The 15,563-nt window shown below is 47.3% G+C and overlaps 1 protein-coding gene and 5 non-coding genes across 8 annotated transcripts in view; 3 read left to right on the top strand and 3 right to left on the bottom strand.

Annotated features, from left to right (window-relative positions):
* Nucleotides 1-6,567, top strand: part of DNAJC5B (DnaJ heat shock protein family (Hsp40) member C5 beta) — a 44,747-nt gene extending 38,180 nt beyond the window's left edge. For all 3 annotated transcript variants that reach the window (XM_054817549.1, XM_054817550.1, XM_054817551.1), the window contains one exon: nt 2,693-6,567. In XM_054817549.1, the coding sequence (XP_054673524.1) occupies nt 2,693-2,787 (95 nt within the window). In that variant the 3' untranslated portion in view covers nt 2,788-6,567. The remainder of the gene's footprint in view (nt 1-2,692) is intronic.
* Nucleotides 6,568-7,660: 1,093 nt separating this feature from the next.
* TRNAY-GUA (transfer RNA tyrosine (anticodon GUA)) lies at nt 7,661-7,751 on the bottom strand. Its single transcript is given in 2 exon segments — nt 7,661-7,696; nt 7,715-7,751. It is a non-coding gene; the product is annotated as a tRNA-Tyr (tRNA).
* A 265-nt stretch (nt 7,752-8,016) lies between these two features.
* Nucleotides 8,017-8,089, top strand: TRNAR-ACG (transfer RNA arginine (anticodon ACG)). The gene has a single exon. It is a non-coding gene; the product is annotated as a tRNA-Arg (tRNA).
* Nucleotides 8,090-9,143: 1,054 nt separating this feature from the next.
* Nucleotides 9,144-9,216, bottom strand: TRNAR-ACG (transfer RNA arginine (anticodon ACG)). The gene has a single exon. It is a non-coding gene; the product is annotated as a tRNA-Arg (tRNA).
* A 177-nt stretch (nt 9,217-9,393) lies between these two features.
* TRNAY-GUA (transfer RNA tyrosine (anticodon GUA)) lies at nt 9,394-9,484 on the top strand. The gene is given in 2 exon segments: nt 9,394-9,430; nt 9,449-9,484. It is a non-coding gene; the product is annotated as a tRNA-Tyr (tRNA).
* Nucleotides 9,485-12,796: 3,312 nt separating this feature from the next.
* TRNAR-ACG (transfer RNA arginine (anticodon ACG)) lies at nt 12,797-12,869 on the bottom strand. The gene has a single exon. It is a non-coding gene; the product is annotated as a tRNA-Arg (tRNA).
* Nucleotides 12,870-15,563: the final 2,694 nt, after the last annotated feature.

The following is a 15,563-nucleotide window of genomic DNA, read 5'->3' as shown; positions in this document are numbered from 1 at the left end:
TGATTCCTCAAATTAACATACCATAAACCATATTTATTAGTGAAAAAAAGATACGTGAGGCCTAAAATTCAGTGATACATTCCCTAAAATGTAAAAGAAAAGTGAATTTTCACTGAAATCAACACAACTATGTCAAAGGCTTCAATTTTGATGAAATGGCATATTCCTGTAGAAGAAAGATTTATTCAAATATATTTGACTAGTTCCAGCACTCAGCTAGTTGTATATCTGCTGCGAGAGATTAGTTTTACAGCACGTACTTCCATAGACATCATTACCATCAGAACTAAAGAAACTTTGGGGTTTGCAAGCCCTGGCCTGTACTTAGATTACAGTGATTTCTTCTCATGACTATTGATTTGTACCACAGAGGACTGTGGCCTAATGGACAATGGAAGACCCAAAAAATAAATCTTATATTTGGATTATTACATTTTAAACATGACTTTTTTAGGGTTTCAGACATTAAAAAAGAGTAAAGTAGGGTATTCTGTATCATGCCATGATGTTACGGGTGACCCACGACAACACACTGGCAGCAGGACATATCACTCGCCTGTCTGCAGCTCGGCCGTGTGAATGGTTCATCGCTTTCACTTATACACACGGTATAGGTCGCCGGATTTTGCTTCCACTGAAGTCAATGGCAAACCTTTTGCTGACTTTTGTGGTCCCAGAGGAGGTGCCGTTGGAATTTGGATTGCCTTGGTACTTCAGGGTGTAACGATGCACTCAAGCAGTGTGGCAGGTTTGTTCTCCTCTTCTGGTTGGTTATCATCGTAAGAACAAAGCAAGGCATTTCTAGACCAACTTCCATTTTACAGAAAATGAGATCTGGGAGTAAAAATGAAAAAGGAAAAAAAAGAAAAAAGAAAAAAAGAACCTGAATAACAGAATACTTTCCCAACTCAGAAGCAATAAGTTTTTAGCACTTCATTGTCTCCTCCGCACTCCATATGATACCAATGTAGGCGAACAGTGAGCAAGAGCTATCTATAGAAAACAGTTTAAACTGTGAATTCTGCCACCCCTCCATTCTGCAGCTCTCCATTAGCAGGCTATATTTGTACAGTTTATTATACCATGGGGCCCTGCGCTGATGAAAAACCATCACAAATCTTAGAAGGGTGCAGGCAGCAAAATACTTGGGGAAGGTGTCAGCTCAGAACTGGAAGCAATGCAATAGATTTGCAGTGGGTCCTTTTCTCTTGTTGCACATCTGGGCATCACGGCAAAATTAACTGCTAGTCTCTGCCCTCCATCAATGATCTTCCATAAAATGAGCAACTTGGAGGCAGCAGAGGGTGGGAGGGAGTGTTGCTCAGAAATCTAGAAAATACATGGCACCTTAAAAATGGATTGAAACTGCCAAACTAATCTGCGCCCGAGCTGAGCTCTAAGCATTAATTACTCATATACTTTTAGAAGTTACAAAATACGTCTGGTTTTGACCTTGTGTCTAAATACAGAATTGCCCATACCGAGAAGCTGCTTGGCATTTAATCATTCTTGCCTTTCACCTTGACAGAGTCAAAGTTGTTCTACCCCCACTGAGGGGAAGCCGTATGGCATGCAATTAGATTCCTGCTCTGGGTTAAGTTACTCCTGTACGTTACATCTCTTGCCCATGATTAATCCCATCAACTGTCATGTAAACAGGAGGAAATGTCAGATTAATTTTTTTCTGAACATTCAGTCATTTGGCAAAAAAAAAAAAAGTCATCATTTGTTTTCAATTACTGTGAAGGCTGTGCTAGTATCAAGATACAGATAGTCCAAATTTTTTCATATGAAAGCACTTTACTGAGATGGCTGAACCTTTAAAAGTCAGTCTCTGAGGCTTGAGTCCCCTCCTCCTCCCCCCGCAAAACAGTGCATTGGAAAGAGGCCCAGGAGAAGGGCAGCCAAACCTTGTTCATTATCAGAGGGAACACAAAAGCCATCAGGGAACTCTGTAAGGACTTCACTTTCCTCCACTCTACAACAAATATATTTTTTACAGATATATTGGGAAACCAAACACATAACTGCATGGAATAAGAAAGTACAAAGTAAGGATTTATATAGTGATAATATGAGGTTCTGGCAGTTCCAAACTCATTAAAACAGTAATTCTCAAAATCCTATTGTAAATATATTACATAAGACTTCAAAATGCAATTTAACATTTTTATTTAACTAGCTGGCTTTCAGGATATATATGATTTCTTCCCTCAAGTATATTACTGCTCACACACTTTTTTTCCTTTTAACTCTCTTCTTTCTTTACTGTTAACTTTGCCTTCTTCAAGACTCATTTCTGGCCCATTCTCACAAACACTGTCAAGGTTAGTGCTTGCTGACTCACAACAGCGCTCATTATATTCAGACATATGCAGGAACAAGCACTTTGCAATTGGAACAGGCAGGGACCCTTATCTTGCAATCTCTGCAAAGCACCGGGTACAGCTACTGTCCAGTTTAATAACAACAGCAATAGTCACCCAGAAATCTGCCATTACACATGGACAAGGAAGGAGTAAGAGCATTTGTAGACTCGGTGTGGGCATTTTGGGCCTCTTCAGTATGCACACAGCTGCCTGTGAAGCCAAGGTTAAGCCATAGCCACAACAGCAGATGAAACAATGTGATGCTGACTTTGGTAGCAAGCAAAGGATTCTTAAAGTATTTTTTGTCTTCCTCCCCAATTTAGATGGAGAAACTCCTATCGTGCTTCAGCCGACTAACGCAACTGAGAAGACACAGCTAATAGGGGACAGCCACCGGAGCTATCACACAGACTCCTAAAGCAGGCAAACATGACCCATTGGTGCTTCCCACTGAGCGTCACAGAGAGAAAAAACGTACGATAAGTTCTGCAGCCTATATTCGTAGTTGTCTTTAAGCTAATGAAGAGTAACCTCAGAGTAATTTCCTATCAAGGCAGAATCTCCCTCTAGCCCACTTCCAGTAGGTTGATACCTACACCCTGCACAGGGATACTTATGGTCAGTATAGGGCTCTACAGATCAGCATGCTGGTCTCTCACAGCTTCAAACTGCCGGGCTCGGCACAGTCTTTCCCTCTAATAATACGCTGTATGGTATAGTTGCTCTCCTTCCTGCCCTCAGCTGGGGTTTCACCTCGCAGACACAGTCCTGAGTCCCTTTTCAGACACACCGGCTCCATCTCTCCATATCCTGGGAACACTCCTCACATGGAACAGTTTTGCTAGATGTGAAACATTCCTGTGAGGGAGCCCTGGAAATGCTCTTTAGCAGACCTCAGAGGGAATGTCAGCGGCAAGGCAGACAGGGCTGTCATGCCCAGAAGAAAATGCTCTTTAGAAAGAAGCTAACAGCTTGCTGAGCCCAACCCTGGCAATTATAAACCTCAGCCTGGACGAGGTGCTCAGGGATCGTTCTGCTGGTGGTTACAACACAGGTCACTCCAAATCCAGGAGCCTCATCCAGCACCTAAGCACATGTAGGCTCTGTGTCCTCCTCTGCACAAGCTGCAAACCCAGGAGATGGTGGGCAAACACCTCGTGAAGGGGGAGGCTGGCCCTGCTCTGCCCCAGAGCCTCTCCCCTCTCCCTGTAGCTGGTGACAGCACCGTGGCAAAGATCCCCCATTCCATGGACGGGCCTGCCGCCTGTGCGGGGCGGCCCCGGCTTCTCCGTCTGCAGCTGCAATGTGCTGGAAATTGGTCCCCAGCCAGCAGCTTTCTACCGGCTTGCTTACTGCACCGTGCCCCTGGCTGTCAGCCCCGCTGTCCTGCTGGCACTGGGCTGGGAGCCATCATGCCAGCGCTGGCACCGGGGCTGCGGGACCAGCAAGGACTTGGCAAGACAGGCAAGCAGCAGAGGAGAGACCGTCCTCCTCATCGCCCAGCTCATCGGGGTGAGCCTGGGTCCTCCCCTCTGCCCCAGCCACAAGGGCTTTAAGAGCACACAGCGTGCTTTTGAGTAAAGAGGTAGGGATGAGATGTACGTTCAGGTGTACCACTGCACAAATCAGTGGAGATAAGTGTGGTGTGGCTAAAGTAAGCACAAAGAAATTAGGCCTCTAATTTGTAAGAGCTAAAGAAATACCTCTGAGATCTTAAACTTAGCATTTCACTGGTTTGACATAGTAGTTTAAGCCTTAGACAGCTGAATTTCTCTTTATTGATCATGTTACATCAATCATTGTCAGTTCTGTGCATTTGCTATTTTTCCTCCTCTAATCACAGTGCTGTGGTCCAAAGGGGGACATAATGTACCACTAAATTATATAGACCAGTGAATATATAGCTAGTCAAAAGTGTTATTCCCTTCCTTAAAATTGGATTCTGTGGTTGTGAAACATTATTGTCTTCCTTCTATTCTCACCTTTCACATCAAATGTCATTCAGTGGCAGCTTAATATATGGGAAAAGAGTGTGTTTCATCCCACTAGCTGTAACTCCAAAGGCAAGAAATAGTACTATTAACATTTCTTTAAAGTCCCCATAGCACATGGACATTTTAAAAGCCATTAATTCCAGTTCAGGTTATATATCTGTTCTCCAGGTGCAGGCACCGGGGCCAGCTAATGCTCCCATTGCCCTCAGAAATACCCCTGTTTTTCTGCTCCTGAGAAGAGGGGAAGTCCTGGCATGGCTGGGGCTGTGCACAGGCACTTGCTCCTCTCCTACCCGTGAGCTCCTCTTTGTCCTCAGTTGCATGTTGCAAATAGTTTTGGAGGCCACTCATATGTGGGTAAACCCAGACTGCCGTCCTGCCTGCCCAGCAGTGCTGGAGGGATGTGCCCATCCATCCTGGTGGTCCCAGGGGAGGGGGGGGTTGTGACACCATCCTGCCGCTGAGGAGACATGACCCCAGAAGGCACGTTCCCAGCAGTAGCCGAGTGGCTGGATCAGACAGCACATGCATTGGGGTGCTGGTGCTGCGAGACAGGCAGGGTGCAGCCACTGGGTACGTGCTGGGGTACGCCAGCACCCACTCACTCCACTCACACACATGCATCTTTTGGCTTTCTTCACTATTCCCCTTTGCACAGTGTTTGCTCTGGTGTAAGATGTTATCACCAAACGAAGGAGTAGGGAGAGCACATAGTATGTAATAAATCTGCAGGTGAAGTGATTTCCTAAGTTTCACTGCCTGGGAGAGAAATTCGCTGTGAAAGTGTAGTGACTATGTAGTTTCCAGCAGAGAGTTGGGAAAAGCCTCAGGAGAAATGTCTAGTGTAAAGCTACATGTTATATGTAGAACCTGAGTCCAGGGGAGGGCCACGAATATGATCAGAGGGCTGGAGCACCTCTCCTGTGAGGACAGGCTGAGACAGTTGGGATTGTTCAGCCTGGAGAAGAGAAGGCTCCAGGGAGACCTTATAGCAGCCTTCCAGTACCTGAAGGGGCCTACAGGAAAGCTGGAGAGGGACTGTTTACAAGGGCAAGTAGTGACAGGACAAGGGGTAATGGGTTTAAACTAAAAGAGGGTCGATTTAGATTAGATGTAAGGAAGAAATTCTTCCCTGTGAGAGTGGTGAGGCACTGGAACAGGTTGCCTATAGAAGCTGTGGATGCCCCTCCCTGGAAGTGTTCAAGGCCAGGTTGGATGGGGCTTTGGGCAACCTGGTCCAGTGGAGGGTGTCCCTGCCCATGGCAGGTGATCTTTAAGATCCCTTCCACCTCAAACTGTTCTATGATTCTATGATTCTATGAATCCTTTCCTGTGTGAAATCCCTCCTTCTGCTCCCATGGAAGTCACTGAGAATTGCACCCTTGATTTCAACAGCAGCTACAGGGCAGGCCTAAAGCCAGGGAGGGAAAGGTAAATCCTAGAATAGCAAAAGGAAATGGAGAATTTTTTCACATGCACCACCTTCGATGTCCCTCAGGACCCCACTCTTTGGCCAGAGCCAAAGTTTACTGAAATCAAGGAAATTATCTCCATGGGCTTGAGACGTACCGCAAGTCATGTGCTTCTTACTCGCTCTTTCTAAAGCGAATCTAGAAATATTTTTCTTGGGAAAGATTTATGACTCGATCTTGCAATGTGATGCAAAGATGGACAAACTGCTGCATGTTTGCAAAGCCCTTTTACAGACATGGGGATCTGTACAGAAGAGCCACAAGGTATTATCTCAGTTAGCCAAAAACCTCAGAACAAACCAGTGACCAAGCTTCTGAGTGGGTTCTCCAGGATTTGCAGCTTAAAAATCTGAGTGTCTGAACCCATGGTTTAATTTCAAAGAGAAAACTTAGTTTTCAGAGTACCAGGGCATTTGCCTCTCTCACTGCTGTCAGGACCAGCAATTCTGAGGACATATGGAGAAAGGATGAATAAGGATTTCAGGACTTAGCTCTTCGATGCAATCTTACTCATTTGTTAGCTTTTCAGAAAAGTTCCTTACATTAACATGGGTATGCTCACATGATCTGTTTCTGTGTAAAGTTCAGTTGCACATTCATTAATCCTCTTAAAATGTACAGATCCTCACATTTTTGTTCTGTTTTGCTGCATTTATTTATATGTAAAGTACTATACATTAAAATCTACCTTTGCTGTCAGCCAACCACTCTGACTAATAAAGGTTGTATGTATGAATTGTAGCACTCCCTTTACTTTCCCACACTATCAACAACTTCATTCTGGTAACAGCTAAAGAAGCTGTTGAGACAGCTGTCCAAAATTATGGCTTTGCACCCTGACAAGTGGCAAACAGCAACTCAGGGTTTCCCCAAAGAGGAACTCAGTCTTGGATTGCAGCAGATGACACCACCTATGCAAAGCAACCAGAGCTACAGCCGCATGTTGTAAATCCTTTATATAATGCAGAATGCTTGTCTGCATTAAAAAAAAAAAAAAGCAGTGTGATGAAGTGATATAACACGGGAGTTTTACTGGCAGCGGTTCCTACATGGAATGATATTTCTGCCTCTTTTTAGAAGAAAATCATTAAAGAAAAATGAAGCATGCAAAACTGAGCACAATTAAAATTACCGATTTCTTTTTCTGTGCCATTATTTTCTATTGGAAAAGAAAGGTTCATTGTGCTGTTACAAAGCAGGGCGAAAGACCACAGATGACAGACATCGCCTTCCTTCCCTCCACGAACTACAGTCAGCTACATCATCGCGTCCAGCATGTCCTTTCCCTTTGAGAGCCATGAACGGGTACAGAGTCTCATACAAGAGGACTCAGTCCTTCATGCCAGTGTCACCTGTCCCAGGGCTGGGAAGGCAATGCGGGAAAGCAATACGGTGCCAGCATGTAAATGTATAGATACTTCCTTAGTCCGGAAAAATAATGTCTAGGCGTTTGGGGGAGAGGAGGTTTGGAGAAAAGCCCCTCAGAATTTCTACATCCTTATTAACCGCGATGAGAGGAAGGGATCTCGACAGGTATCCTCCTGCACTAACGTGCTCTGTGAGGGTTTGTGGTGAGCTGGAGTCGGAACAACATACATCTTGTTTCCCTTTAAAAGTTAACGAGGTGTTGGCAGTCACGCAGCAGGCGCCGCGTCCTCTGCTCCCGCAGCAATAGCTCCTGCTGAAAGTCAGTGAATCCCAGCAGAGAGGCTCCGTTTGCAATGCAGCTGGATCTCCTAGAGAAAAACAAGCGTATCTGCAACTGGTTAAGGAGGAGCTGTTTAAAAGCACTTTGCATGGGAGGGAGAAAAAAATATCATGCTTCTCCTTCGAGCCGGAATCGAACCAGCGACCTAAGGATTCCCGCGGGGCAGTGCCTCTACAGTCCTCCGCTCTACCAGCTGAGCTATCGAAGGGAGCTACACATCATGGCGCCGCCGGGTCTCAAGAACTCGGGTACGGCTGGCGTAGGCGCTGCTCTGCGCATGTGTGGGGCCGCGCAGCTCTAGGGCGGGCGTTAGCCCTGGCTGGGGCTCGCCGCGCGGCGGGGCAGGGTCTGCCGGGCGCGCCCCCTGCCGGCGGTGCGGGGGGCCCTGGGCAGCGCCCAGAGCGGCGGGGCGGGGCGGGGGCGGGGCGTGTGTTGACCTATAGAGGAGAGCGAGGAAGTCGTGTTACCGTGTGGGGCCAGTGGCGCAATGGATAACGCGTCTGATTACGGATCAGAAGATTGTAGGTTCGACTCCTGCCTGGCTCGCATTTGTTTTCTTAGTCGTTGGCGTTGCTGTTACACACACACAGGATGACTTTTCACCTGAGCTCATCATTTAGCACCATTTATACACCTGGCACATCATCGAATTATTGTGTCTCCCGAAGTGAAACACAATGTAGGCTTAAACTTTTCAATCCATCTATGTATGCGTCTGGTCATATGTATTAAATGTGCCAACAAATTAACCCAATTAACGCACCAATAAATGATGTGGGGAAAAATCCTTTGCACCCTAAAGAGAAGCAGCATGCTCATTGGCCTGATACAGCACAGTTAGTCTTACAAATGACATCATGGAAGGCAGGAAGCAACACTGCCGTGATGAAGACTTATTTTCCCTGTGATTATCGATTAATCTTGAGAAGTGCGAGAGCATCCTTGTGCAGTTGAATGAAAAGTATGTGATTTTGCAAAAACTCGGGTTTGATGTATATAAAAGCTATGCAGTGGGTAAAGAACAGCTTGCAACCCGGAGAGGCGAGGAAGGCATCCCCAGTGATTAGACCTGAGAATACTCCGCAGCTTTGGAGCAGTCACGGTCTGTGGATTTGGTGCAAGTTTACTATAAAAAGTGGTTCATGTTGTTACATATAAATAACTGAGGTAGCTCGTTAGTTTGGAATCACCATCCTTTATTTTGCTATGCCTGTGAACGGCGCTGGTGGTGGTCACGATACAAGGGTGCGCCGACAGGTGAGAGGTGGCACAAGGGAAGGGCACCTCACCATGCCACACAAAGTCCTTGAGACCCTCATTTTTCTGCTTGTTGCTCACGCTCATGTGAGAGTCATTGGGAGTCATGCCTGGAACACTTTCTGGGGAACATATGACTTGGGAGATGCCTATTTAAAAGGAGAAAAGGGGCACATCTAAGGGCACTGTGCTCTGCAAGCTTCTATGTAAGCATGATGGGGGTATGGTGCCCACCCCAGGATGCCCGCCGGGGAGGGAGAGAGGCCAGGCCCGTTTGGTTTTCCTCTCCACGGGCGAGCGAAAACGCAGCGTGGCGACGCGAACCAAGACACCAAAATACGTCCGAGCCAGGCAGGAGTCGAACCTACAATCTTCTGATCCGTAGTCAGACGCGTTATCCATTGCGCCACTGGCCCCGCACGCGGCAAGCGGCCGAACCGTCGCCGGCTCAGCAAACCCGTCTCCCGCGGCAGGCCCTCTGCGCGCATGCGCTGCTCACCCCCCCACCCCGCTCTCTCAAGGCACATGCTCACAACTCCGCACGGGGTTGGGGGCGGCACCTTGGGCGGCCGCTGGGCGGCGGCTGGCAGGTCCCTTCGATAGCTCAGCTGGTAGAGCGGAGGACTGTAGAGGCACTGCCCCGCGGGAATCCTTAGGTCGCTGGTTCGATTCCGGCTCGAAGGAGACGTTCCTTTTCTTCCCCCCCGCCCCTTCTCTTGCGGGAATTTGATTTTTTTCCGGCTTTTTCGGTGATGGACGCTCCCGTCCCTCCACCTCTCTCCCGGGCAGACCGGAGAGAATGGCAGCGTCGACCACACCCCAGAGGCTCCTGGGGCCGTGTCAGACACATGTAATGGATAAGCAATTTGCATCTCTCCTTTTTTTTTTTTAAAAAAAAAAAAAAAAATACTGCAAAGGGGTGACAACCCTGCAGTAAACATTGAAATCCACGTTGCAGTGATGCTTTTGGAAGCACTTTCTTGTTTTCTGTAATAATGTGATTGTTAAAAATAATAAAAATTAGAATTATTAATAAACAATTTAATTATATATAATCAATAGTAGTAGTATATTATAATAATAATATATATTTGGCATTCTCCTATGTGAAATAAAAAAGTAGGCATTCATAGCTCAATCTTATCTAGTTTTATTAGATCTTCTTTTCCAGGGTGATCCTTGGGGTGCCAGTTCAGCTCTGGGCAGGCTCTCCTCATGTTGCATGTTGTGCCAAATAATCCTTACTGATTATGCTTTATATGGTGCCAGATAATCCTTACAGATGAGGGCTCCAAGCATCCTGAGTGATGGGAGTAGATAAAAGTGCTCCACAATCTCTTGGCTTGAGATGACAGACGTGATGTTTGGTCCTGGCCTTTGGTTGTGCCATAAAGGGGTTCATGGGATGACCTGGGAGAAGGTGGAGCAGTGGGAGAGGGCGTGGGGGTCCTTTACAGACAAGGGATTTAATGCAGATGAACATGGGCTTGCTTAAGATACTGTAAGTAACAGGGCCAGCACTCATACTGTGCTTTTTTTCCCCTGATTTATCTTCTTTTCTTTTTCCTTCAAGTCTTTTCCATTACAGACGCTACGCGACGTGCAGAAAAACACACTTGGCAATGACTCCTGGCTTGGAGAGAGTAAATGTGTCTGCAAGTGGCCACGTCTGTCTGCGTAGTAGGGGGAAGAATGGAAGTTTTCTCTTTCAAAAGAACCCAGAATCACTCTTCTCTGTGTGAGAGTGTTCTTCTGGGGTAGATTTCAGATACGAGAGCAAGGAAGACCCACTATCTGTGGGAATATAGTACGAGCAAGATTATCAGCAGGGAAACAGATTTATGAAGCTCATCAGGAGTCAGACTTGCAAGCTTCAGCTCTGTAGTTACATGCTTTATGCATTATGTCCCTGGCCCCATCTACCTCTCTATTAATTAGTATGTTTTTGTGCGTGTATAGGGAGACACACACTCCTCCCCCCAACAGCCCTTCCTCCTTTCTCTTCCAGCGTGCTGCACTTCATCCCTCGTGGAAACTATCTCAGGAGAAATCCAGGTGTGAAAAGTCTGCCTGGCAGGGAGCAGGGGCACCCTGGAGAGCAAAAACTGAGGGGAGGCATCCATTTCCTTAGGTGTCCATTATCCTACATGTTTCCACACACTAGCAGTCAAATCTGAATCCACAGTCCTAAAGCACATCCCTTTGCCACTGCTCGGTGTGGGACAGGGCACAGGCTCCATCCAGGGCCACAAGATTGATTTTTTTTCTTGGAGAATATTATTAGGATGGGATAGGATGGGATAGGATAGGAGATGGTTGATGCCCCAAGCCTGTCAGTGTTTAAGAGGCATTTGGACAATGTCCTTGACAATGCGTTTTAACTTTTGGTCAGCCCTGAAGTGGTCAGGCAGTTGGACTAGATGATTGTTGTAGGTCCCTTCCAACTGAAATATTCTATTCTGTTCTATTCTGTTCGTCTGGCAAAGGGACCATCTCTTTTCCTCCTCCATCTCCAAGACATTTTTTCTCTCCCAGCCACCCAGAAAGTATCAATGTGCATGCATTTCTGTGTAACTCACCTGTAAGTGAGAAGGAAAGCAGACAAAAAAGAAAAAAAAAAAGATAAAAGTACAACAGAATGAAAGCCAGGAAAGACAAAAAACTCCGAAAATTTAGGCATCAGTCTCAGGATTTACTATATGCTAAGCAACTATTCTGCCTCTTGAGCTATGGCCCTGTTACATTGATGTAACTGCTTGGCTCAGCTTCCCACTCTTCTAGGACATGCTCATGTATTTAAATTTACTAAATGCTTTTTACTACAATAACAGCCTAGTCAGTGCTTGGATGATAGTGTAGCTTGCTAAATACTTCATTTAGGACAAATTATTAGTGACCGGTCACCTGCGAGTGCTTAATTATTTCTGTATCTGGTCTCCAGCAAGGGCCAATAACGAGCTGTGTGCATGTATCCTATTCAGTCATTTGTACCACTTAATAACAAAAGATGCCAGAGATTATAAAAACCCGGTTCATAAGACACTTCACTCTGATACTCTGGGTCACCAGAGCGAGGTGGGCAGGCAAACAGATGGATCAGGGGTTGTTTGATGGCCTGACAGGTACGGGGGGGACACCTGCTCCAACAAAGAGAAATTTTCAGCTCCCGCATCGTAAGAAAAGGTTTGTTTGCATTTGAAGCAAAAGCTGCCTTTTCTCCTGGATAAAGGTGAAATAGAATCAACCTCAGGGGAGTTAAGAGGACGAGAATAACAATTTTCAGAGTGCCCGGAGGATTTCAAAGGAGAGATGGTGAAAATGTTCCCACATGACAAGATGCTGGATGATGGATGCAGTTTGAGATATGTGGCATGTGCATGGACAAGATGTCCTGCCGCTCACATAGGTGGGACTTAGGTACTCTTGTCAGTGTGTCTGTTATGAGTATTGTAAGCATACGCTTCTATTTGTACCTACTCTTCACCTGGCTCAAGTTAAGTGGGATTTCAGGGTCATCAGATCTACCCAGTTCTCACTCAGCTAGCAGCAGCTGTCTTGACTGATATCCTGGGCACTTATACATAATTTTTAGCTCCCCAGGACATTCTCCGGAGCAGCCCCGTTTCAGCAGCAGGAGCAGTGACGGTCAGCCGAGCCAGACCGTGACAGTGGAAGATGCTGGAAATAGACTTGGGTGCTGGAGGTTCCCAGTGGGGTTGTGAAGGGTGGGAAAGAACCATGTAATAAGCAAGATTTTTTTTTTTTTTAAAGAAATGTCTTTGGAGATGGAGTTGACCCAGTTGAAATCTCCCAAGGATGCTGAGCAGGATACGTGGGTATTAACTTAATTAAAAGAATCCCTTAATGAGGAAATCCACACCTCCAGCTTTCCAACTGTTTGGGGTTTTTTTCCTAGTTTTCCCTCCATCCGTGCCCGGTTAGGATGGGAATCTCAGGGAAAACACAAGCCTACAGGGAGTGTAAAAGTGAAGCCACCGAGCCAGGCAGGAGTCGAACCTACAATCTTCTGATCCGTAGTCAGACGCGTTATCCATTGCGCCACTGGCCCCTACCGGTAATAGGGGGCAGCGCGGCCGGTGTTGGGCCTCCGGGTCGGCCCCCCCCCCCCCCCCCCCGGGGGCTCCCTCGGAGCCCCCGGGGGGGGGGGGGGCGACCCGGGGGCCCAACACCGCCAAAACGCGGGGTTGCAGGGTAGGAATAAAGTCCTGCACGCCCTGGTCGCCATCCACTGTTGTTCCTGGGGAGGGGGGAAATGGGAATTCTAAGGTAGCAGGCGGAGGTTGTGGAAATCCCATTTTCCCACCGGCATCCAGGTCTAAGCTCCGTATCTGATGTTGCTCCACCGTGATGATGAGCTTTGTAAGCTGGGAACAAGTCACATCATGTCACCTGCTGTAATATCTATGCCAAAAGGAAAATAGAAAAACATCATAATGTCATTTGGTTCCCAAATGCTGGGAGTTGTGTCATACCCCTTTGCTCATAAACTCTGTTCCCCCCACCCCCAGCAGCCCCTGGGGCCAGCAGAACCTGTCTGCTCCCATGGTATCTGGAGGAGGAATCCCAGCTGGTGGGAGGAGGAGGTGGGATCTGCCTCAGCTTCCACGATGCTGTAGCCGAAGAGCCTTGTAGCCTTCACCCCACGCTTGGTCCTGCCTCCACAGAAGGACCCCAGAGCTGACAGGGCAGGGACAGGCTGCATGATGCGGCGCAGAACCAATCCATTCAGAGGGGTAAGGGCAGCTCTGAAGATACCAAGATAGCATCAGCACCTTGTCTTCCAGGTAACCCACCCTCCACTGCCACACCGATACCTCTCCCGTTACAGTGTGCCTGACTCACGACTGCACGTTAGTTCCTGCCCCAAGCTCTGAGTTACTCTTGGTCTCTACCCCGTATTTTCTTCCTGCAGCTCAGACAATTCTCTTTGGACCACCAAGAGGGGCTTTGCCTTTGAACCCATACAGAGCACCACGTTGGTGCTACAGGAAGGAGACCAGTGCCCTGGTGGCTGTGGTCTTGGTCACTTGGCATGCCCCGCAAAGGCCATAACATCCCAGAACTTGTTTTCTAGTTTTTCCTTGTCGATCAGATGCAAAGCAAGTTTTGCTTTTCCAGTGAGAGCCAGGGAACACCACACAGATTTATAACATTTTGGATTCAGTCTCAGGATTCCTTGGTGACGCTTGCTGCCTGCTTTTCTGAGTCCTTTGCTGATGTTATAGCAGCCAAATGTGTTGGCCCATCACTGATAATAACCTGGGTGTCAGTGAGCTGCTGGGTTCTTTCCAATGGTAGCTTTTGATTGCTGTTTGATTTCTGGCCTGACACTTATCTGTTCAGGCCTTCATAAACAGGTCTGTACCAGAGAGAGCCCAGCTGCTGAAAACAAGATCTGCATATTTAGCCTTAGCTTCATTAGGCAAACAAAAAAAAAAAACCACCACCAAAAAAACAGTTAGCCAGTGTTGGACATTTGGGAGCATGAAAAAACACGAATGGTTTCTTTTTCCATTCCTTGGGAGCAGGATGGGATTCACATAACTGGCTGCCAGGGAAAATGCTGGGAGCTGTTGGAGATGTTAATCACCATAACCCTATCCAAACACACATTGCTACTGTACGTCCCTCAGCAGCGGTGATTTTGCCAGACTACTGTGATAAGTGATGGCTTTTGGCTTGACTTGCTCATGAGCGCTCCTTCAAGTCATGGACCATCTTGCGGGGTACTGAGGGCATTATGTTCTGGATAACAACGAGGATGTTGAAGGTGAAGTTTGAAAGGAGGATGAGCCAGTTAGGCAGCTCCTTGCTCCAAAGTAAAGAAGTCCCACTTCTCCCCTCTTCTCCACTGCACTCAGCTACACAACTTGCCTTGTCCTTGCTCTGGTGGTCTGTGGCCACTCCAGGCACCTGAGTCAACTTGGTAATGCAGCAAAGAAGTGGGCAATTTTCTAAAGGTCAGTGAGGTCAATCAGCTCAGCTGGTGCAAACAAGGGGCCCAGACCTTGCAGGCATGGCCAGCACGAGTAAGGTGAGAGGTACAGGCTGCCCCATCCCGCTGGCCAGAGCAGCTCAGCTGCCTGCAGTTCCCTGTCAAAGTGCAGCCCAAAGAAGGAGGGTCATGCTGAGACAACGAAGCAGAAGACATGGAGTGGGAAGCAAGGTGTGAGCAGTGGAGAAGGTATCCAGTAGGTGAGAGGCAGAGCTGTTATCTGCCTCCACAGACACCTCACTTTCAATCGGTTCTTTCCATCATTCCTTCGTTTTCTTTCTTGCTCTCTTTATTTTTTGCAGGTGCTAGTAAGGTGGGAGGTGAAGAGAAGGCCAAATTCCTCCTGATTGCCCCAGGCCAGTGCAAAGGGGTAAGCGCAGAGGGGAGCAGCTCCTTAATAAGTAGAGACTTGCAAATAGCTCCTGTTTTGCAGGTGGGTTTGGGGTTTTTTTCCCAAAATTAATCTTGGAAAGCCACAAAGTGAATGAAAGGGGGTGAGTGTCTCCAAATGGCTGGTGGCATATAACAACAGGAAGAATGTAATTGCAAACAGGAGTTTGCAGGGGTGGAGGCAGTGCCTTTTTCTAGTTGGGCAGCTTGGATTTGCACCTATTCCTCCAGCTGGCAGCCAGAGAGATGATCCACATGTTCAGGCCAGGCAGGGTAGCGGGCTTCCACGTATTTGCTCAGAGATCCCAGGGATGTTGCTCCTGCAGCGATGATGGGACAAAGGATGATGTTAGAAAA

Source organism: Grus americana, chromosome 2, assembly GCF_028858705.1.
Source record: "Grus americana isolate bGruAme1 chromosome 2, bGruAme1.mat, whole genome shotgun sequence".
Classification (NCBI taxonomy): Eukaryota; Metazoa; Chordata; class Aves; order Gruiformes; family Gruidae; genus Grus; species Grus americana.
This window is presented reverse-complemented; position numbering and strand designations above follow the sequence as displayed.